At 36.3% G+C, this 25,352-nt stretch overlaps 1 protein-coding gene across 1 annotated transcript in view; it reads left to right on the top strand.

The window, feature by feature from the left end:
- The window catches only part of LOC132557559 (uncharacterized), a 54,386-nt gene extending 38,709 nt beyond the window's left edge, over positions 1-15,677 (top strand). Inside the window, exons 39-44 of the mRNA XM_060222056.1 lie at positions 2,174-2,269; positions 2,734-2,856; positions 4,514-4,707; positions 7,229-7,358; positions 12,533-12,591; positions 14,347-15,677. Coding sequence (XP_060078039.1) covers positions 2,174-2,269; positions 2,734-2,856; positions 4,514-4,707; positions 7,229-7,358; positions 12,533-12,591; positions 14,347-14,476 — 732 coding nt within the window. The 3' untranslated portion in view covers positions 14,477-15,677. The remainder of the gene's footprint in view (positions 1-2,173; positions 2,270-2,733; positions 2,857-4,513; positions 4,708-7,228; positions 7,359-12,532; positions 12,592-14,346) is intronic.
- Positions 15,678-25,352: the final 9,675 nt, after the last annotated feature.

The following is a 25,352-nucleotide window of genomic DNA, read 5'->3' on the forward strand; positions in this document are numbered from 1 at the left end:
TTGTAACTTGGCTGCGAGATTGTTACCTTGTTTTAATCAGTTTATCATTGTAACATGGCTGCGAGATTGTTACCTTGTTTTAATGAGAGTTTATCATTGTAACTTGGCTGCGAGATTGTTACCTTGTTTTAATCAGTTTATCATTGTAACTTGGCTGCGAGATTGTTACCTTGTTTTTATCAGAGTTTATCATTGTAACTTGGCAATGAGATTGTTACCTTGTTTTAATGAGAGTTTATCATTGTAACTTGGCTGCGAGATTGTTACCTTGTTTTAATGAGAGTTTATCATTGTAACTTGGCTGCGAGATTGTTACCTTGTTTTTATCAGAGTTTATCATTGTAACATGGCTGCGAGATTGTTACCTTGTTTTAATGAGAGTTTATCATTGTAACTTGGCTGCGAGATTGTTACCTTGTTTTAATCAGTTTATCATTGTAACTTGGCTGCGAGATTGTTACCTTGTTTTAATGAGAGTTTATCATTGTAACTTGGCTGCGAGATTGTTACCTTGTTTTAATGAGAGTTGATCATTGTAACGTGGCTGCGAGATTGTTACCTTGTTTTTATCAGAGTTTATCATTGTAACTTGGCTGCGAGATTGTTACCTTGTTTTTATCAGAGTTTATCATTGTAACTTGGCTGCGAGATTGTTACCTTGTTTTAATCAGTTTATCATTGTAACTTGGCTGCGAGATTGTTACCTTGTTTTAATGAGAGTTTATCATTGTAACTTGGCTGCGAGATTGTTACCTTGTTTTAATCAGTTTATCATTGTAACTTGGCTGCGAGATTGTTACCTTGTTTTAATGAGAGTTTATCATTGTAACTTGGCTGCGAGATTGTTACCTTGTTTTAATGAGAGTTTATCATTGTAACTTGGCTGCGAGATTGTTACCTTGTTTTAATCAGTTTATCATTGTAACTTGGCTGCGAGATTGTTACCTTGTTTTAATGAGAGTTTATCATTGTAACTTGGCTGCGAGATTGTTAACTTGTTTTAATGAGAGTTTATCATTGTAACTTGGCTGCGAGATTGTTACCTTGTTTTAATGAGTTTATCATTGTAACTTGGCTGCGAGATTGTTACCTTGTTTTTATCAGAGTTTATCATTGTAACTTGGCTGCGAGATTGTTACCTTGTTTTAATGAGAGTTTATCATTGTAACTTGGCTGCGAGATTGTTACCTTGTTTTAATGAGAGTTTATCATTGTAACTTGGCTGCGAGATTGTTACCTTGTTTTTATCAGAGTTTATCATTGTAACTTGGCTGCGAGATTGTTACCTTGTTTTTATCAGTTTATCATTGTAACTTGGCTGCGAGATTGTTACCTTGTTTTAATGAGAGTTTATCATTGTAACTTGGCTGCGAGATTGTTACCTTGTTTTAATCAGTTTATCATTGTAACTTGGCTGCGAGATTGTTACCTTGTTTTAATGAGAGTTTATCATTGTAACTTGGCTGCGAGATTGTTACCTTGTTTTAATCAGTTTATCATTGTAACTTGGCAACGAGATTGTTACCTTGTTTTAATGAGAGTTTATCATTGTAACTTGGCTGCGAGATTGTTACCTTGTTTTAATCAGTTTATCATTGTAACTTGGCTGCGAGATTGTTACCTTGTTTTAATGAGAGTTTATCATTGTAACTTGGCTGCGAGATTGTTACCTTGTTTTAATGAGAGTTTATCATTGTAACTTGGCTGCGAGATTGTTACCTTGTTTTAATCAGTTTATCATTGTAACTTGGTTGTTATAAATTGTACTCCACATATAAGATTGTTGATGACATTTGTTATCATTTTTAATGCTCTTCTGTTGCCAAGATTTTGTACACTGTAACTACTATGGTTGCAGATAAATTGTAAGCTATTGATATCATTTGAGGACAAATATGAGGAAATATTGGATGAGTTTGTATTTCAGAATGCTGCCATTGAAAGAGGTCATATGTCATTGTTTCAGCTTCTTAACTCTCTTGCTTTTTATTCAAGTTTATACAATTTTTCATATTAAGTATATATAAAGATCAACTTTGTGATTACCTGTAGATGTGTTGCAGGACTCCAATTGCAAGGTCAAAGTGACTTTAACTGTTCAAAGTAATTTGTCAAAAAATGACAATAATTTTTAGTTGGAACAGCAGTCTCAGACTTTTTTTCTGTCTGATAGGGAGCAGACAACTCCAGAGATGTTTTCAGGGCGACGTACAAGGTTTTTGAATTTGCAGAGAAATATGGACAGGTTGCTGGCCGCAAAGATGCTAAGGTAAATTGAAGTTCAGTGATATTTTCTTCAGTATCTGAGTCCATCATTTTTTGATTATTTCATTATCAGTTACATGTAATTGCAAACCTGACCAGGCCCCACTTGTATAAAACATCTCAACTTCAGATTTCCTCAACTCGAGATTTTCCTCAGCTAATATCTCCTTTAAAATATCTTGTATGAAAATTCCTCAAGGAATTTCAGGACATCCTAGCCGATGACTTCCTCCTGTTCCTTGAGAAAATTTTATACAAGCCGTTTTCCAGGAGATATCAGCTGAGGAAAATCTCGACTTGAGGAAATCTCAAGTTGAGATGTTTTATACAAGTGGGGCCTGCTCACTTAGTAAGTAGATGTTACTATTGGTCTAAAAGAACTTTCAAGGAGAAAAAGTGTTATACTGTCAAATATGTATATATTAAAAAAAGATATGGTGTGCAGCTTTTTAACCTTGTCTGCTTCAGCTTCAAGTACATTTCATACCGAGATCAAAGGGTATGTTTTCTCAACATTGGGACATTCAGTCTAGTGAACCTTCAGAGAATTCCAAGAAGACACAAACAGTGAGAGTACAGTTGTGTGGAGAGGTATGGTCACAGTACAGCTAATATCACAAATCACCTTAACAAGAAGTGCTATTCCACTGAAACCCAAAATTTCGCTATGTTTTATTGTGGACATGTGAACTCACCAAATTGATTGAATGGAATTTTATTACTTGATGTAGTTTGAACAAAAACTTCAGATTTTGTTTGGAAAATGTCTAAATGGTTGATAGCTTTTTCTATTCACCTTAGATTTAGTTTTAATCATATTAAAACAAGCATAGTAATGTATCAGATGAATTTGGGCTGAAAATGTCCTATTTTAGTGATTTTTCAATCATGAGAGACATAATTTTATGTATATTGCATAAAGATTACCACATTGATGAAGTGTAACATGTGAGATATAAAATTACATATTGTTGTGATGATATATAAATATGCCTTGGTAGTATCTCTCTAGTCATGCAAACTCTAGCATGATAAAAAATGGATATTGAACAATTTTCCTGATGTATTGCATATAATTGATGCCCAAGTCAGAATATCTACTTGCAATTCACACTTGTGCAAAATATAGATTATCTGTCATTTGAGTGAAATACATATATTAAATGGGAAAACATATTTCATTTCTATTTCATTTATTACATTTTTAATGGGAAAAGAAAAAATACAAAAAGAAACGGCTGCCCCCACTTGCAACAAAATTCTGAAGTGGGACATTAAAACTGTACTGTGTAAGGCACATGCTAGTTGCCTATATACTTTGAGAAACACATGTATTCTTTGTGGTAATGATTTGTCAGTTTTAGTTCAATAGTTATGGCCAATGTTAAAATTTTTCAAATGTATGTAAAAGTCATGGTCAAGTTCACATGGTCAAAAGTTTTGGTGCCACAGTAAAGTTCTTGTCACAAGGAATATGCGTGCCAAATATGAAAGGCCTACCTCTTACAGTGCAATAGTTATGGGCAAGGTTAAAGCTAACAACAGACAAACAGACAACTCAAAAAAAAAATTGTCCCAATCTTTCCATCCGGGGCCTAACAGGCCTATCAGGATGTAAGTGTTCATAAAAGTTCTGGAAATATCAGCACACTTTTTTCACATTAGATACTTTGACGCTTTGCTTGAGAACAAGACTGTGCCATTTTGCCTTGGCTGTTTTACAAAAGTAGTTTTCCAACATTTTAAGCTGTTATCTGGTAAATATTGCTTACAAAACTGTTTTTAGATATGTACAAATAAGAAAAAATCCAAAATGTACTTGGAAAAGGTTTGAAATCCAGAAAAATTGGCAAATTTCAATATAGCGACTAGAAACATGGTTCTGATTGGTAAAAACCATAAAAGTTGTGTGATCCCTTGAAATGTTATATCATCATGAGTGATGACATGAAATTTCTTAAATAATCATAATAATTCAAGGACAAAATTATAAGTGTTCTCTGCCCTGTTACGTGTAAACAAAAATTTGGTTGTCCACAGTCATATAGACAAACTGCCTATTTCATCAGGTTGTTTAATAAATGATGTGTTTCATCTTTAGAATATTTAGAAATTTTCATCCTAATATTTCTGAGGAATTTGTGTCTACATGCTTCATTTAAATTTGGATTAATTGCTTAAAAATAAGTAAAGTGAGATTTCCTTAGTTAAATGTAGATGAAATATAAGAATCCTAATTATTCCTCAGGGTTTAGAAAAAGAAAAGAATAGTTTACCAGGTACTGAAGACATAGTGACTGAGGCCATGCAAGACTCCAGCAGAGTCGCACCAACACAGAAATATCGTGGTATTGGAGACACAACAAAGTCAACGGGAACTGTGGGTAAGATGGTAACATCTCCCAAGAAGGAATCTAGGAACAAACCTGGAACCTCTCATAGGTGTGTATTTATAAATTATCTGTCGTAGGTGTGTATTTATAACTTATCTGTCATAGGTGTGTATTTATATCTAATCTGTTGTAGCTGTGTATTTATAACTAATCTGTTGTAGCTGTGTATTTATATCTAATCTGTCGTAGGTGTGTATTTATATCTAATTTGTCGTAGGTGTGTTTTTATAACTTATCTGTCGTAGGTGTGTATTTATAACTAATCTGTCGTAGGTGTGTATTTATAACTAATCTGTCGTAGGTGTGTATTTATATCTAATTTGTCGTAGGTGTGTATTTATATCTAATCTGTCGTAGGTGTGTATTTATATCTAATCTGTCGTAGGTGTGTATTTATATCTAATTTGTCGTAGGTGTGTATTTATATCTAATCTGTTGTAGCTGTGTATTTATAACTAATCTGTCGTAGGTGTGTATTTATATCTAATTTGTCGTAGGTGTGTATTTATATCTAATCTGTCGTAGGTGTGTATTTATAACTAATCTGTCGTAGGTGTGTATTTATATCTAATCTGTCGTAGGTGTGTATTTATAACTAATCTGTCGTAGGTGTGTATTTATATCTAATCTGTCGTAGGTGTGTATTTATATCTAATCTGTCGTAGGTGTGTATTTATAACTAATCTGTCGTAGGTGTGTATTTATATCTAATTTGTCGTAGGTGTGTATTTATATCTAATCTGTCGTAGGTGTGTATTTATATCTAATCTGTCGTAGGTGTGTATTTATAACTTATCCGTCGTAGCTGTGTATTTTTATCTAAATTGTTGTAGCTGTGTATTTATAACTTATCTGTTGTAGCTGTGTATTTATATCTAATCTGTTGTAGCTGTGTATTTATAACTTATCTGTTGTAGCTGTGTATTAATAACTTATCTGTTGTAGCTGTGTATTTATATTTAATCTGTTGTAGGTGTGTATTTATAACTTATCTGTCGTAGCTGTGTATTTATATCTAAACTATCGTAGCTGTGTATTTATAACTTATCTGTCGTAGCTGTGTATTTATAACTTATCTGTTGTAGCTGTGTATTTATATCTAATCTGTCGTAGCTGTGTATTTATAACTTATCTGTCGTTGGTGTGTTTTTATAACTTATCTGTCGTAGGTGTGTATTTATAACTTATCTGTCGTAGGTGTGTATTTATATCTTATCTGTCGTTGGTGTGTTTTTATAACTTATCTGTCGTAGGTGTGTATTTATATCTTATCTGTCGTTGGTGTGTTTTTATAACTTATCTGTCGTAGGTGTGTATTTATAACTTATCTGTCGTAGGTGTGTATTTATAACTTATCTGTCGTAGGTGTGTATTTATAACTTATCTGTCGTAGGTGTGTATTTATATCTAATTTGTCGTAGGTGTGTTTTTATAACTTATCTGTCGTAGGTGTGTATTTATATTTTATCTGTTGTTGGTGTGTTTTTGTAACTTATCTGTCGTAGGTGTGTATTTATAACTTATCTGTCGTAGGTGTGTATTTATAACTTATCTGTCGTAGCTGTGTATTTATAACTTATCTGTCGTAGGTGTGTATTTATAACTTATCTGTCGTAGGTGTGTATTTATAACTTATCTGTCGTAGGTGTGTATTTATATCTTATCTGTCGTAGGTGTGTATTTATATTTTATCTGTTGTTGGTGTGTTTTTGTAACTTATCTGTCGTAGGTGTGTATTTATAACTTATCTGTCGTAGGTGTGTATTTATAACTTATCTGTCGTAGGTGTGTATTTATAACTTATCTGTCGTAGGTGTGTATTTATATTTTATCTGTTGTTGGTGTGTTTTTGTAACTTATCTGTCGTAGGTGTGTATTTATAACTTATCTGTCGTAGGTGTGTATTTATATCTAATTTGTCGTAGGTGTGTTTTTATAACTTATCTGTCGTAGGTGTGTATTTATAACTTATCTGTCGTAGGTGTGTATTTATATCTTATCTGTCGTTGGTGTGTTTTTGTAACTTATCTGTCGTAGGTGTGTTTTTTTCTTTCTACGACATATGTATGTAAATATTCATCACTAGTAAAAGGTAACTATACATATGTTTTTGCATGTATTATATTTAGAAAACCATCCAAATATTAAGAAAATCACACAAATGTATAAATTTATAAAATTATCTGATTATGTTAAATAGAAAATGATGCAGATCTTCCTATTTATTTTATGAGATATGTTTACATTGTTTTCAAAAATAGATATTAAGAATATCATCAATTGTCATATTTAAAAGGTTCTAGATATCTATGTTTCTAATAATTCAATTCTTTGTGTTGTTACACGTTTTCAATGAGAGTCCTTTTCTTCCTTTGTATAAGCCATGAAGCATTACTTAATTCATTTCGTCCTTCTCTACATAACAAGTAAATTAGGAGTTTATAATTTCTTCAGAGTTTGGTCAAAAGTTCATGTGGCTTTTAATTATTCATAGTTTGAATGTAGTTAATATTGCACATCAGCATTGCATTGGAATGGTATTTAACTCCCATAGTGTTTAATGTGCCTAGATTTGACAAGGAGATGAAACCTGTGGTACTGAATGACAAGAGTACTGACATCCACTTCCCTAGCTGTCGAGCCAAGGCCACCGTGGTGTGTAAGGTCCACCTTAAAAATGAATCAAAGACAATGCATACAGTAAGTTTCAGCTGTTTATGTATCATTTCTTCATTATAGCCTTTGAATGGAAATTTAGGGAGGAGAGGAGGCGATCTTCAATCACGATGTCCGTCTGTCCTTACATGAATGTTTATACAGAAAACTACTTTCAAACATTAAGAACTGTCTTTTTCATTTGTTGAACATGGTTAACAGTTATCATATTGATGATTTCTTGAAACATTATTCCTTTTAGTGATGTCTTAATATAAAGTTTGTGCAAACTAAAACTTCTTACTCCCTCAACAAGTTGTATGAAACGTTTTGTATAAATAATCAGTAATTCAGATTATGAAATATGCCAATATCATTATTAATTTTTATATAAGGTTCATGATATCAAGTTTGGTTATTAATTAAACATTTGCTGACAAATCAAGTTTTTTCCACATTATTTAGAATTAGAGAATTTTTGTCAACTGTGCTATCTGTCAATTGCCTGTCATTAGTCCACCAGTGGCCACTATCTATTATCAGCTCATCTGCCCTGTGTTTGACAGGTCCATCTGTCTTAGTGGAAGTGTACATTGTACATCATTTGTCCCTTAGTCGAAGTGTACACTGTACATCATTTGTCCCTAAGTGAAAGTGTACACTGTACATCATTTGTCCCTTAGTGGAAGTGTACACTGTACATCATTTGTCCCTTAGTGGAAGTGTACATGGTACATCATTTGTACCTTAGTGGAAGTGTACACTGAACATCATTTGTCCCTTAGTGGAAGTGTACACTGTACATCATTTGTCCCTTAGTGGAAGTGTACACTGTACATCATTTGTCCCTTAGTGGAAGTGTACACTGTACATCATTTGTCCCTAAGTGGAAGTGTACACTGTACATCATTTGTACCTTAGTGGAAGTGTACACTGTACATCATTTGTCCCTTAGTGGAAGTGTACACTGTACGTCATTTGTCCCTTAGTGGAAGTGTACACTGTACATCATTTGTACCTTAGTGGAAGTGTACACTGTACATCATTTGTACCTTAGTGGAAGTGTACATGGTACATCATTTGTACCTTAGTGGAAGTGTACACTGAACATCATTTGTACCTTAGTGGAAGTGTACACTGTACATCATTTGTCCCTTAGTGGAAGTGTACACTGTACATCATTTGTCCCTTAGTGGAATTGTACACTGTACGTCATTTGTCCATCAGTCAACTGTGTGCAATCTATGGCTATTAGTTTATCTGTTCACTGAGTGTCTTCTGAACATCTGTTCCGTGATCACATATCATAAATCTTATCAGTTCAACATAAGTCCATCTATACTTAGTATCTCAAAGCCATCTGTCTCCTGTGGGCCATTAGTGTTTTCAGTCCATCTTTGTCATCTGCCAAACTGTATCATCAGTCCATCTTTGTCATCTGCCAAACTGTATCATCAGTCCATCTTTGTCATCTGCCAAACTGTGTCATCAGTCCATCTTTGTCATCAGCCAACCTGTATCATCAGTCCATCTTTGTCATCTGCCAAACTGTGTCATCAGCCAAACTGTATCATCAGTCCATCTTTGTCATCTGCCAACCTGTATCATCAGTCCATCTTTGTCATCTGCCAACCTGTATCATCAGTCCATCTTTGTCATCTGCCAACCTGTATCATCAGTCCATCTTTGTCATCTGCCAAACTGTGTCATCAGCCAAACTGTGTCATCAGTCCATCTTTGTCATCTGCCAACCTGTATCATCAGTCCATCTTTGTCATCTGCCAAACTGTGTCATCAGCCAAACTGTGTCATCAGTCCATCTTTGTCATCTGCCAACCTGTATCATCAGTCCATCTTTGTCATCAGCCAACCTGTATCATCAGTCCATCTTTGTCATCTGCCAAACTGTATCATCAGTCCATCTTTGTCATCTGCCAAACTGTGTCATCAGCCAAACTGTATCATCAGTCCATCTTTGTCATCAGCCAAACTGTGTCATCAGTCAATCTTTGTCATCAGCCAAACTGTATCATCAGTCAATCTTTGTCATCAGCCAAACTGTATCATCAGTCAATCTTTGTCATCAGCCAAACTGTATCATCAGTCAATCTTTGTCATCAGCCAAACTGTATCATCAGTCCATCTTTGTCATCAGCCAAACTGTATCATCAGTCAATCTTTGTCATCAGCCAAACTGTATCATCAGTCAATCTTTGTCATCAGCCAAACTGTGTCATCAGTCAATCTTTGTCATCAGCCAAACTGTATCATCAGTCCATCTTCCATCTTTGTCATCAGCCAAACTGTGTCATCAGCCAATCTTTGTCATCAGCCAAACTGTATCATCAGTCAATCTTTGTCATCAGCCAAACTGTATCATCAGTCAATCTTTGTCATCAGCCAAACTGTGTCATCAGTCAATCTTTGTCATCAGCCAAACTGTATCATCAGTCAATCTTTGTCATCAGCCAAACTGTATCATCAGTCAATCTTTGTCATCAGCCAAACTGTGTCATCAGTCAATCTTTGTCATCAGCCAAACTGTGTCATCAGTCAATCTTTGTCATCAGCCAAACTGTGTCATCAGCCAAACTGTATCATCAGTCCATCTTTGTCATCAGCCAAACTGTGTCATCAGTCAATCTTTGTCATCAGCCAAACTGTATCATCAGTCAATCTTTGTCATCAGCCAAACTGTATCATCAGTCAATCTTTGTCATCAGCCAAACTGTATCATCAGTCAATCTTTGTCATCAGCCAAACTGTATCATCAGTCAATCTTTGTCATCAGCCAAACTGTATCATCAGTCTATCTTTGTCATCAGCCAAACTGTATCATCAGTCCATCTTTGTCATCTGCCAAACTGTGTCATCAGCCAAACTGTATCATCAGTCCATCTTTGTCATCTGCCAACCTGTATCATCAGTCCATCTTTGTCATCTGCCAAACTGTGTCATCAGCCAAACTGTATCATCAGTCCATCTTTGTCATCTGCCAAACTGTATCATCAGTCCATCTTTGTCATCTGCCAAACTGTATCATCAGTCCATCTTTGTCATCTGCCAAACTGTATCATCAGTCCATCTTTGTCATCTGCCAACCTGTATCATCAGTCCATCTTTGTCATCTGCCAAACTGTATCATCAGTCCATCTTTGTCATCTGCCAAACTGTGTCATCAGCCAAACTGTATCATCAGTCAATCTTTGTCATCAGCCAAACTGTATCATCAGTCCATCTTTGTCATCTGCCAAACTGTATCATCAGTCCATCTTTGTCATCTGCCAAACTGTATCATCAGTCCATCTTTGTCATCTGCCAAACTGTATCATCAGTCCATCTTTGTCATCTGCCAAACTGTATCATCAGTCCATCTTTGTCATCTGCCAAACTGTGTCATCAACTGTGTCATCAGCCAAACTGTATCATCAGTCCATCTTTGTCATCAGCCAAACTGTATCATCAGTCAATCTTTGTCATCAGCCAAACTGTATCATCAGTCCATCTTTGTCATCTGCCAAACTGTATCATCAGTCCATCTTTGTCATCAGCCAAACTGTATCATCATTCCATTTGTATCATCAGTCCATCTTTGTCATCTGCCAACCTGTATCATCAGTCCATCTTTGTCATCTACCAACCTGTATCATCAGTCCATCTTTGTCATCTTCCAAACTGTGTCATAATTCCATTTGTGTCATCAGTCCATCTTTGTCATCTGCCAAACTGTATCATCAGTCCATCTTTGTCATCTGCCAAACTGTATCATCAGTCCATCTTTATCATCAGCCAAACTGTATCATCAGTCCATCTTTGTCATCAGCCAACCTGTATCATCAGTCCATCTTTGTCATCTTCCAAACTGTGTCATCAGTCCATCTTTGTCATCTGCCAAACTGTGTCATCATTCTATTTGTTTCATCAGCGAAACTGTGCCATCATTCCATTTGTGTCATCAGTCCATTTTTGTCATTAGCCAAACTGTATCATCAGTCCATCTTTGTCATCTGCCAAACTGTGTCATCAGCCAACCTGTATCATCAGTCCATCTTTGTCATCAGCCAAACTGTATCATCAGTCCATCTTTGTCATCTACCAAACTGTGCCATAATTCCATTTGTGTCATCAGTCCATCTTTGTCATCTGCCAAACTGTATCATCAGTCCATCTTTGTCATCAGCCAAACTGTATCATCAGTCCATCTTTATCATCTACCAAACTGTGCCATAATTCCATTTGTGTCATCAGTCCATCTTTGTCATCTGCCAAACTGTATCATCAGTCCATCTTTATCATCTGCCAAACTGTATCATCAGTCCATCTTTATCATCTACCAAACTGTGCCATAATTCCATTTGTGTCATCAGTCCATCTTTGTCATCTGCCAAACTGTATCATCAGTCCATCTTTATCATCTGCCAAACTGTATCATCAGTCCATCTTTATCATCTACCAAACTGTGCCATAATTCCATTTGTGTCATCAGTCCATCTTTGTCATCTACCAAACTGTGCCATAATTCCATTTGTGTCATCAGTCCATCTTTGTCATCTGCCAAACTGTATCATCAGTCCATCTTTGTCATCTGCCAAACTGTATCATCAGTCCATCTTTATCATCTACCAAACTGTGCCATAATTCCATTTGTGTCATCAGTCCATCTTTGTCATCTGCCAAACTGTATCATCAGTCCATCTTAATCATCTGCCAAACTGTGCTATAATTCCATTTGTGTCATTAGTTCATCTTTGTCATCTGCCAAACTGTATCATCAGTCCATCTTTATCATCTGCCAAACTGTGTCATCAGTCCATCTTTATCATCTGCCAAACTGTATCATCAGTCCATCTTTGTCATCTGCCAAACTGTGTCATCAGCCAACCTGTATCATCAGTCCATCTTTGTCATCAGCCAAACTGTATCATCAGTCCATCTTTGTCATCTGCCAAACTGTGTCATCAGTCCATCTTTGTCATCTGCCAAACTGTGTCATCAGTCCATCTTTATCATCTGCCAAACTGTATCATCAGTCCATCTTTGTCATCTGCCAAACTGTGCCATCATTCCATTTGTGTCATCAGTCCATCTTTGTCATCTGCCAAGTGGGAAGTGCTTACCAATACCACAATGATATTCTTATATTGATTGTGGCTCCATCATATAGAGATATTTTAAGATTGTTGCTCCATTATATCACAGTTTTTGTATTTCTTTCCTAGGTGGAAATTCAACAGCCTCCTTTACCATTCAGGGTAAACCATACTAACATTACTATACGGTAAGTTGTCATTGTCAGGTTTTAGGACACACCAGCTTTAACATATTTGTAATTTAACTAAAGGAAGTGACCTTTAATTAACACAAACTTTGAACAAGTAATGGAATGATAGCAATATCATCAAACCTGTATATATTAGTTATTTCAAGGACCAGAGAAAAGTGGCCTTAAAAGGCAATTAATTGTCTTAGCTATATTACTTCATTGGGACCAGAGAAGTGCCTTTTTTAGACAGGTATTTGTTATTAAAAGGTAGCCTTGCATACTGGTTTCATTGTTACATTCACACAGGTGACCTTTTTCTGATCCAGCTTTGTTTATTGTTGTCAGTTAACATTTTCACATTTCTGACTTTTTTTTGTAAACCACTGCAGTGATAGAAAGAAAATTTTGCAACAAGGGTAGTTTCTACTAGAGCTTTTTTAACTGTGGTTGTTTTTTGCAGTAAGTCTCTTTTAACTGTGCACCCCCAGGTATACCAGTTAATTTGTTACGTAATAGCAGTACAGATAAGTCACAGAGATTTACATTGGTCAGATTGTACTGTCGAATATCATTTTCGAAAATTTAAATAATGGTTGATTAATAATAATATACTTGTTGATATTGATGAATATTGTGGAATTAGATAAATAAGTATTAATTTTCACATCTTGTAGTTGTTCACAAAGACAGAGACCTACATATCAGTTCTTTGCTTTATTCCAATTGGTATATCATTCAGTTGTCAAACTACTTGCATGAATATAGTGTGATCCATGCTCCGATTGCATTATATTGACAAGGAATTACATCTCGTATGAATTCACATTGGCAGATTTCACTTTCAGATGTGTTCTTGTAAGAAAACAAATTAAAAATGTAAGAATTAGACATTTATCGTTGGAAAATATGTAACAGGCTATATCAGAATGCTTGCAAGTACCTGTTTTGCCTTTAAACCAACTCCAATAAATATTGAATTTGTGTTTCAGAAATGTGTCCCATGTCCTTTAACACCTCTTTGTTTTAAAGGGACTATTTAGTCAAGTTTTATAAATATTTTTTCATGTCAAAAATTCTCTCATGGAATTGTAGTTCTGTGGTCCTTATGAACTATGCATGTCCTTCTATTGGTACAATATTACACTTTCCATACGTTGTTTTAATTAATTGTTAGGAATTCTTAAAAGTACAAACAACATTTTATATGCAAATACAAGAGCACTTTGATGTAATTGGCATGCACAAACCCCTCCTGAGAATGTCAATTAAAATGGCTTTCAATTTGAAGCAGGAGCGAGTAAAATGAGTTGCAATGTCTATGCACCGTAGAAACAATGTTGTTCCTGCCAGAAGGTTCTTTATGACAAATCTAGCTATATTTGGCATGGGCTTTCCCAAAAATTAAATTGACCAAACTGACAAATTATCACTTTAACATACAATCTAAAGTTTCTTTTGTCAATATTGTAAAGTCTTATTAGAAGATAAGTATTTTCATATTCAAAGAAAAAAGCAGATAGAGTCTGGCCCCCTGAATTTAGAAGGGGTTAAGGTGACCTGATTGTTGTTGAAGAATGGTACTCTGCCTTTAGCTCCCATGGCTTTTGTTTGAAGGTTATTGATCAGTCATGCAATACTGTACATTTTACATTCACTGGACATCAGTTTGATCACTAATTATGTTCGTAAAGTAATCAGAACTTATGTATTTAAACATTTAATCATTAAATCCTTACTTGTTCTGAATATTTGATACCTTTTTCTTTGTAGTCCAAGAAGCTACTTGAGGTTACCTGTGGAATTCTCTCCTCCAAGTGCAGGACACTATGCAGAAAATTTGATACTTAAAGTGGATGTAGGGTACAGTTTAACAATACGATTGGAGGGACACTCTACGTAGCAACATCTGTGATTGATGTGGAATATGTGATGTTATTATCTGTGATACACTGGGGGTTATTTTGTCTCATCTTCAAGGGAGGATCATGTACTGACTGAATGTAGATCTATGATATAGAACACTGCTTCCGTAATTAAACAAGGAGTGACTGTAAGGAGTCTGGGACTGTTTTGATGAAAATCTGAGAATCAGATAAGGAGTGATATTATGAGTAAAGACTGCCTTGAATACATCAGTGGATAGTTGGGGTTCAGACAATGAGTATAAGAATCAAGGAATGTCCTGATATATTAATTGATGGTAAAAAAAATCAACAAGTATCATTTGATATGACTGCCCTGATGTCATTGGGTCAGCCTTATGGTCCTGGATATGACTGCCCTGATGTCATTGGGTCAGCCTTATGGTCCAGGACATGACTGCCCTGATGTCATTGGGTCAGCCTTATGGTCCTGGATATGACTGCCCTGATGTCATTGGGTCAGCCTTATGGTCCTGGACATGACTGCCCTGATGTCATTGGGTCAGCCTTATGGTCCAGGATATGACTGCCCTGATGTCATTGGGTCAGCCTTATGGTCCTGGACATGACTGCCCTGATGTCATTGGGTCAGCCTTATGGTCCTGGACATGACTGCCCTGATGTCATTGGGTCAGCCTTATGGTCCTGGACATGACTGCCCTGATGTCATTGGGTCAGCCTTATGGTCCTGGACATGACTGCCCTGATGTCATTGGGTCAGCCTTATGGTCCTGGATATGACTGCCCTGATGTCATTGGGTCAGCCTTATGGTCCTGGATATGACTGCCCTGATGTCATTGGGTCAGACTTATGGTCCTGGATATGACTGCCCTGATGTCATTGGATCAGCCTTATGGTCCAGGATATGACTGACTTGTGTCTGTTGTTCAGTCTCGTAGTCCTAGATATCAGATAAATTTTAGAGTCCCTCTTGTCGTTAATAATTCTGAATGGCTCAAACTTGGACCGATTGGTTTTTGTTGAACTTTAAGTTATCGTCATGAGAGAAGCATGAATACAGGAAACTTGAAGCCTTGGTGCCAAACTGTGCTGTAAGCTGTGAATTAATGTTCTTCCCTTTTATTTTGTTATAAGAAAGTCATATACATGTACATGTATGTAGTTGATCTGACTCAATATTAATCTTATCTCACCAGGTAAAGGTTGTGAGTGACTTGCTATGTACATAGATTTAGAATATCTAATTTTTATACAAAAATTGTATTAGTTTGTGAAATAGATCTAGTCTAAATCTAGTTATAAGCTGTCCCCAGGTCAAAGTTATGAGTAAGGCTTTCTCTGTAAAATAGAAAGGAACTTAGTTTTAATAAGTTATATATAGACTTCTTGAGAAGGTGTCTGAAGTCTAGTTTTTACATTGGTGTCAGTCTGGATATTCTTTGATTACTGTAGCTTTGAAACATTTAGATCAAAGTCTAATGAATGAACCATGATTTTTGATACACTTGATGGATAGTATTATGTAACACTTTGTATTTATGTATATGTGTGTTCATTCATTTTTGTCTATCACTCTTCTGACGGTATTTCTTAAGAAACTTCATACATCATTTTGAAACTGATGTCCTGAACATGTTCACATGATTTGGTGCTCTGTTGCACAGGTGTTTGATTTTTGCTCAAGTTTGGTGTATGTGAATCAATGCCTTTACCTGTCAACTGTATTGCTTAAAATTTCAAATATGCTATGATATTATGAGACAAAACCAGTCATAATCAAATCAGAGGTTTCCTGAGTGAGGGTCATGGTCAAATTTCTAAAGGAGAAAAAAAAACCCAAACAAACAAACTTAACATCATGAATTGAAGTCGATCAGGATTGAAACAGAACTTTGTAACATAATATAGTATCAAAGATGTGGAAAGTCATTGTTGACATAATTCAGTATAAAATAAATTCCAACTTAATATCTCAGACTTTTTCCTTAGTATACTTTGTGATCTGTAGTTGTATCCAAAGCCAATAGTGGAGGGCTAGATAAGCCATTATCAGGAATTTTTGCTTGTCAACAATATTTAGTGACAGCAATCACTAGGGTGCAGCATTTCTTTAGAGTATAACTCTCAAAGTCTTGTTTAGAATTCAACGAAATATAAAGAAGTGAATTTTTTCTGTTTTGCTTATTCTGACATTTGAAGTGGTGGAAAAAGTGCTGCAACATATTTTTTGATTGTCTAACCTTTCAAAGTATTATTGCCCGAATAAAAGTTTGAACAAAATCATTATTTTGGCAGCCAGACCTTCATACATCATTAGCAAGTCAAAGACTGAAGTCAATTTTTATATCTTTAACTAGGAAATGTTTAGGTACAATATGATGGAGACGATTTTATCAAAATGAGACGAGAGATCATGTGACTCAAATTAAAGGTTGCTTTAACAAAAATCATTGTCAGATAGTTTGCTTGTTAACTGAATGCATTTATCGTGTAGTGAAATTAGAAATCAGATTTATAAATGTGTTATAAAAGTCAGGGTCAAGGGGTCAAAGGTCATTGACGAGGGTGTAAAAAAGTTGCATCAAATTTTTATCGAATAGTATTCTGGTCATCAGTTCAATATTATTGTACATATCGGTAAAAGAAAATTGTATTTAAAGACTTTTATGACATTTATTTGTAACCTTGACCTTGGTCAGTTTCCATTGGCTAAGTTATAATAATTGTAATACATTAGGTGTTTTTCATGTTGACTTTCTGGTATAATTGATGTAGTTATTTCATTCTCAATTATTTAAACATTTAAAGAAGAATGATTTGCATCACACATAATAAGATTTCTCAGTAGATATTCAGTCATCTTAAGTGATTTTCAGAATATGTTATCAATTTACTGATCACCAGAAATGAAGTGTTTTAATGTATTAGGGCTGTGAAACTATATATACATGTTATTAATGTATCCAGAATATTACCATTGAAATGTGTTCCAATATTTTTGTATTAAAAATTGTACATAGAAAGTAGATTGACTTCAATTATATGTCAGATTGATTTTGTCATTGTAAAGTGATATTTTGTTAGGATGGTAGAATGGACCTTTACAGGGAGAGAAGAAAGTTCAGTGAGAAAGAGTGCCAATCTAGTGAGTGTTAGTATTTAATAAAAAGAATATGTAATTCTGAGGTTATACGAAATCAGCTAAAAATTAGTAAAAATCATATTAGGTGTTAATCAAAGGTTAGGCTCCACTGTGGTCCCCTTAGAAACATTAATGATGCTTAAATACAATGAAATATGAACATCTTTGTTTTTTAAGTAGAAAAAATTGTAGCTATTGATTGAATATAGTTCATACTTAATTGCTCAGTATATGACCCAAAGCTGATCACTAATACAGAATTCATTTAGGATGATATTTGTTAAGATTTGCTCAATAGACATCTTAAAATAACAATTAAGCTGCGGTATTGTGGTATATAGTTAAAACAATTAGTTGTCCTATTAAGTGACTAAATGAATGATGAGTACACATACAGAGTCCCAGCATGGCTACAGAAGTCTAGAGATTATCAATAAAAACTTCTCTCAGTGGAAGCTGTTGTATTATTCAGAGAACCGCATCAACAATGTCTGGTATATCTTCATGTCCTCTAAAGGAGACTGGGGAGAAATAGATATTTATCTTCAGATAATTAACGGTACAGCAAGTTGGAAATAATCATGTTATATTGTTTAAACAATGCTAAACACAACTTGTCATTATTATATGAAACTGTTTATGTTTTTATACCTATATCTAGTATGTGAGTGCCAGTAATCAGTGCTAATTTATTTCAGACAATAATGAATATATTTACTGTTGGATATTACTTCATAGAAATTTTGAAAAGATGTTAAACATGTATGATATTGCAAATTAAAATTTGTAAAAATATATATATATATATATATGTATAGTCAGTTTTTGTGCTTTTTGTAAAAATTATTCAAACAATATCCTTTTTTAAATAAATGGTAAAGGTCATGAAATTATTCATAATATTGACATTAATTAAACAGTAACTTATTTAGAATAATGAAAGACTAAGTCTGCTGAATACTTACTACAAGGATATAGAAAATGCCACTAATTAAAAAACTAACAAATGAAAAAACAAAATGAAAGCAAATTTATTTCAAACACAACCTGACATCATAATCTTAATTCCTAGTGTGACATTGAATTTACCTAAGCTTTAAAACTTAAGTCAATTTAAAGCTAAATCCAACAACCTCTCTACTTTGATAATTCTAACATGAATTAGAAAAAAATGACAATAGAATACAAGTGTTTTTGAAAAAAAACCACCTTAATTCAACCTCAAAATTGATGAAATTAGGGCAAAATATGAACTACCACACCCAGACAATGATATCACCACAAACTTTCCACACACTGGCAATGACATGAACTCAAACTGACCCCACACTGGCAATGACATTACCAACTTTCCACACCCTGGCAATGACATCAACATAAACTAACCACACCCTGGCAATGACATCATTACCAACTTTCCATCCCCTGACACTGATATCAGTACCAACTTTCCACACCCTGACAATGACATCAACAAACACTTACCACACCCTCAAAATGGCATCAACACAAACTAACCACACCCTGGCAATGACATTAACACAAACTAACAACAATGACATCATTACCAACTTTCCACACTATGACACGATATCAGTACCAACTTTCCACATCCTGACAATGACATCAACACAAACTAACCACAACCTGGCACTGACATCATCACCAACTTACAACAACCTGACTATGACATTAATATCAACTTTCCACACCATGACAATTACATCAACATAAACTTAACACACCCTGACAATGACTTCAATACCAACTTACCACACCCTGGAAATGACATCATTACCAACTTTCCACACCCTGACAATGACATCATTACCAACTTTCCACACCATGACAATGACATCAACATCAACTTACCACACCCTGACAATGACTCCAATACCAACTTACCACACCCTGACAATGACTTCAATACCAACTTACCACACCCTGGAAATGACATCAACATAAATTAAAAACACCCTGACAATGACATCATTACCAACTTTCCACACCCTGACAATGACATCATTACCAACTTACCATACCATGACACTGACATCAGCACCAACTTTCCACACCCTGACAATGACTTCAATACCAACTAACCACACCCTGACAATGACATCATTACCAACTTACCATACCATGACACTAACATCAGCACCATCTCTCCATCCCCTGACACTGATATCAGTACCGACTTTCCACACCCTGACACTGACATCAACACACATTTACCACACCCTGACAATGGCATCAACATAAACATTCCACACCCTGACAATGACATCATTACGAACTTACCACACCCTGGAAATGACATCAGCAGAAACTAACCACACTCTGACAATGACATCATTACCAACTTTCCACACCCTGGAAATGACAATGACATCAACATAAAATTACCACACCCTGACAACCACATCAATACCAACTAACCACACCCTGGCAATAACATCATTACCAATTTTCCACACCCTGACACTGATATCAGTACCAGCTTTCCACACCATGACACTGACATCATTACCAACTTACCATACCATGACACTGACATCAGTACCAATTTTCCACACCCTGACAATGGCATCAACATAAACTTACCACACCCTGGCAATGACATCAACATAAGCTAACCACACCCTGACAATGACATCATTACCAACTTTCCACACCCTGGCAATGACATCAACATAAACTAACCACACCCTGGCAATGACATCATTACCAACTTTCCATCCCCTGACACTGATATCAGTACTAACTTTCCACACCCTGACAATGACATCAACGAACACTTACAACACCCTCAATATGGCATCAACACAAACTAACCACACCCTGGCTATGGCATTAACACAAACTAACAACACCCTTGCAATGACATCATTACCAACTTTCCACACTATGACACTGATATCAGTACCAACTTTCCACACCCTGACAATGACATCATTACCAACTTACCACACCCTGAAAATGATATCAACATAAACATTCCACACCCTGACAATGACATCATGACCAACTTACCACACCCTGACAATGATATCAATACCAACTTACCATACCATGACACTGACATCAGCACCAACTTTCCACACCCTGACAATGACTTCAATACCAACTTACCACACCCTGGAAATGACATCAACATCAACTAAAAACACCCTGACAATGACATCAGTACCGACATTCCACACCCTGACACTGACATCTACACAAACTAATCACACCCTGGCAAACATCAACATAAACATTCCACACCCTGACAATGACATCATTACACTGAACTTACCACACCCTGACACTGACATGCACAACCACACCCTGGAAATGACATCAGCAGAAACTAACCACACTCTGACAATGACATCATTACCAACTTTCCACACCCTGGAAATGACGTCAGTACCAACTTTCCACACCATGACAATGACATCAACATAAAATTACCACACCCTGACAACGACATCAATACCAACTAACCACACCCTGGCAATGACATCATTACCAACTTTCCATCCCCTGACACTGACATCATTACCAACTTACCACACCATGACACTGACATCAGCACAAACTTACCACACCCTGACAATGGCATCAACACAAACATTCCACACCCTGACAATGACATCATTACCAACTTTCCACACCCTGGCAATGACATCAACATAAACTAACCACACCCTGGCAATGACATCATTACCAACTTTCCATCCCCTGACACTGATATCAGTACTAACTTTCCACACCCTGACAATGACATCAACGAACACTTACAACACCCTCAAAATGGCATCAACACAAACTAACCACACCCTGGCAATGACATTAACACAAACTAACAAGACCCTTGCAATGACATCATTACCAACTTTCCACACTATGACACTGATATCAGTACCAACTTTCCACATCCTGACAATGACATCAACACAAACTAACCACAACCTGGCACTGACATCATCACCAACTTACAACAACCTGACTATGACATTAATATCAACTTTCCACACCATGCCAATTACATCAATATAAACTTACCACACCCTGGAAATGACATCATTACCAACTTTCCACACCATGACACTGACATCAACATAAACTTACCACACCCTGACAATGACTTCAATACCAACTTTCCACACCCTGGAAATGACATCAACACAAACTTTCTACACCCTGACAATGACATCAGTACCAACTTTCCACACCATGACAATGACATCAACATAAAATTACCACACCCTGACAACGACATCAATACCAACTAACCACACCCTGGCAATAACATCATTATCAAACTAACCACACCCTAACACTGACATCAACACAAACTTACCACACCCTGACAATGGCATCAACATAAACATTCCACACCCTGACAATGACATCATTACCAACTTACCATACCATGACACTGACATCAGCACCAATTTTCCACACCCTGACAATGACATCAACATAAACATTCCACACCCTGGCAATGACATCATTACCAACTTTCCATACCCTGGAAATGACATCAACACAAACTAACCACACCCTGGCAATGACATCATCACCAATTTTCCACACCATGACAATGACATCAATATAAACTTACCACACCCTGGAAATGACATCAACATAAACTAACAACACCCTTGCAATGACATCATTACCAACATTCCACACCCTGGCAATGACATCATTACCAACTTTCCATACCCTGGAAATGACATCAACACAAACTAACTACACCCTGACAATGATATCAGCATAAACATTCCACACCCTGACAATGACATCAACACAAACTTACCACACCCTGACAATGACATCAACACAAACTTACCACACCCTGACAATGACATCATTACCGGCTTACTACATACTGGCAATGACTTCAATAACAACTTTACACACCCTGACAATGACTTCAACATAAACATTCCACACCCTGACAATGACTTTGATACCAACGTTCAACACCCTGACACTGACAACAACACAAACTTACCACACCCTGGAAATGACATCAACATAAACTAACCACACCCTGACACTCACATCATTACCAACCTACCACACCCTGACAATGATATCAGCATAAACATTCCACACCCTGACAATGACATCAGTACCAACTTTCCACAGCATGACCATGACATCAGTACCAACTTTCGACACCCTGACACTGACATCAATACAAACAAAGTACACCCTGGCACTGACATCATCACCAACTTTCAACAACCTGACTATGACATTAATACCAACTTTCCACATCCTGACAATGACATCAACATAAACTAACCACACCCTGACAATGACATCATTACCAACTTTCCACACAGTGTCATTGAGGTCAACACCAACAATCCACTATCTGTCATTGACGTCAACATCCACAAACCGCAACTTGTTATTGGCGTCAACATCCACAAACCACAACCTGTTATTGACGTCAAAACCAACAATCCACAATCTGTCATTGACGTCAACACCAACAATCCACAAAATTGTCAATTTCGTCAACATCCACAATCCACAACCTGTTATTGACATCAATACCAACAAACCACAACCTTTCACTGACGTCAACATCCACAAACTACAACCTGTCGTTGACGTCAATACCCAAACCACAACCTTTCACTGATGTCTACATCCAGAAACCACAACCTGTCATTGACGTCAATACCCACAATCCACAATCTTTCATTGACGTCAACACCAACAATCCACAATATGTCAATGACGTCAAAACCCACAAACCACAACTTGTTATTGACATCAATACCCACAAACCACAACCTTTCACTGACGTCTACACCCAAAAACCACAACATGTCATTGATGTCAACACCAACAAACCACAACCTGTCATTGACGTCAATACCCACAAACCACAACATTTCACTGACGTCAACACCTACAAACAATCTGTCATTGACGTCAATACCGACAAACCACAACCTTTCACTGACGTCATCACCTTCAAACAAAAATCTGTCATTGAAATTCAATACCCACAAACCACAACCTTTCACTGACGTCAACACCAACAATCCGCAATCTGTCATTGATGCGAACACCCTCAAACCACATCCTGTCATTGACGTCAATACCCACAATTTAGTGGCCTTAATTTTTCACAGACAAAATGCAACTAAATTATTGCATGCTATTTAAATTTATTCAAGTTAAACATTTTAAAAACCAATACAAAATTCTAAAATTTCGTTCATAGTCACTGATTAGTTCTTAAGTTGATTCTTAATGTCCAACCATTTTAACGGCATCTGTCCTTGACCTCCCAGGTATCCACGAAAGAGGTGATGTCACTGGTGAGTTGTCGTGATGACATCATCATGTCGTTATGACGTTCATTGTCGTAAGTTCCCAGTAAACCACCAGTCTTTCCGTAGTACCAACCACTCAGTCCAATCTCGTACTTATCACTGGGCAAGTTATGATGAATAGCGAAGCCACGCCCACTCACTGTGACGTCATCACCCTCATTGATGACGGATATATCTTGGGCGTGGTATGGCATTTCAACAATGGCTCCGTCAACTCTCAACTGTAAAGCGAATTCGTGTATCATAGTATTATCAACCGAAAGTCATATTTATTCCACAGACTTGATACGAAAGAAACGGTTTCACTTAATGATAACTTTTTGTATTGGTTATCAGACGTAATCAAACAGAACGATTCCAATACTACGATGAACGTTAACAAAGATAGTTGTTGATAGTGTTCTCTCAGACATACTCACTTTGTTCTTTGGCAGGAGCTGGACAGTGTGTTGAGTGGTGCTGATGATCATCCTTCTTTTCTGTTTGCCCATATAGTCGAGAATGACAGAGAAGTTACCATCCATATAGTCACCAGCAAGTACGTAGCTGCATCGGCCATTGAACTGGTATGTCTTCCCGTCAAAGGTTGTGAAAATGTTGCCATCTACAGTTGCATGAGCTAAAAAAGAAATTACAACAATTGCTATCAAATAAGATGAACAAGGGGAAAGAAAAGGAAAACACTGCAAATTCACTTGTTGCCTAAAAGTTAATACATCAACAGCCACTAAAACAATGGTGTTATATTTGATTACAAAAGTTTGTGTTGCTTGTTTTGTAATTATAAACATTTCAGCTTTTAGAGTGGTTCGAGCCAACACGATGAAAATGGCTGTAATATCCGATGACAAATCTTTATTACCGTCGAAAGGTGGAATCCAGGTGCTGACATCAGAGGATGGCACATAATCAGAGATGGATCCCCATTCACTGGTGTCTGGAATGTACGACCGAATTGTGTTGAGTCGTTGGATGACGTCGATGCCGGGAAGAGACTTCAGAGATTTCATGGGAACAATCAGGTAGGTGTCAGTTTGGACCTCTCCATGAACAGGGTCGAACACTGTTATCTTGGTTTTCTCAAGATCAGTGATAACGGACTTCAGTGATTCGATTTCTTCCTCAATTATTTCCACGATGTGATCGTAAACGCTTTTAATGGTGGCTTTGGCATTCTCCTCAACCTCCCAGTATTTGTAGGCAGCAGCGACCTATTATGTAATAGCCAATACGGTGAGTAATGAGGTGAAATATATATTTTATTTGCTTTGATATAAGTATTTGACATCTTTCTTAAAGTTCAATGATTCGTTGACTGACGATGACAAATAGTCGCTGTCATTTTTTCTATTCCACCATGGGGATAAGCTAGACGTTGTTTCATGTACATTTGTAGG

Source organism: Ylistrum balloti, unplaced genomic scaffold, assembly GCF_031769215.1.
Source record: "Ylistrum balloti isolate Yb309-2 unplaced genomic scaffold, AGI_CSIRO_Ybal_v1 Utg370696, whole genome shotgun sequence".
NCBI classification, from domain to species: Eukaryota; Metazoa; Mollusca; class Bivalvia; order Pectinida; family Pectinidae; genus Ylistrum; species Ylistrum balloti.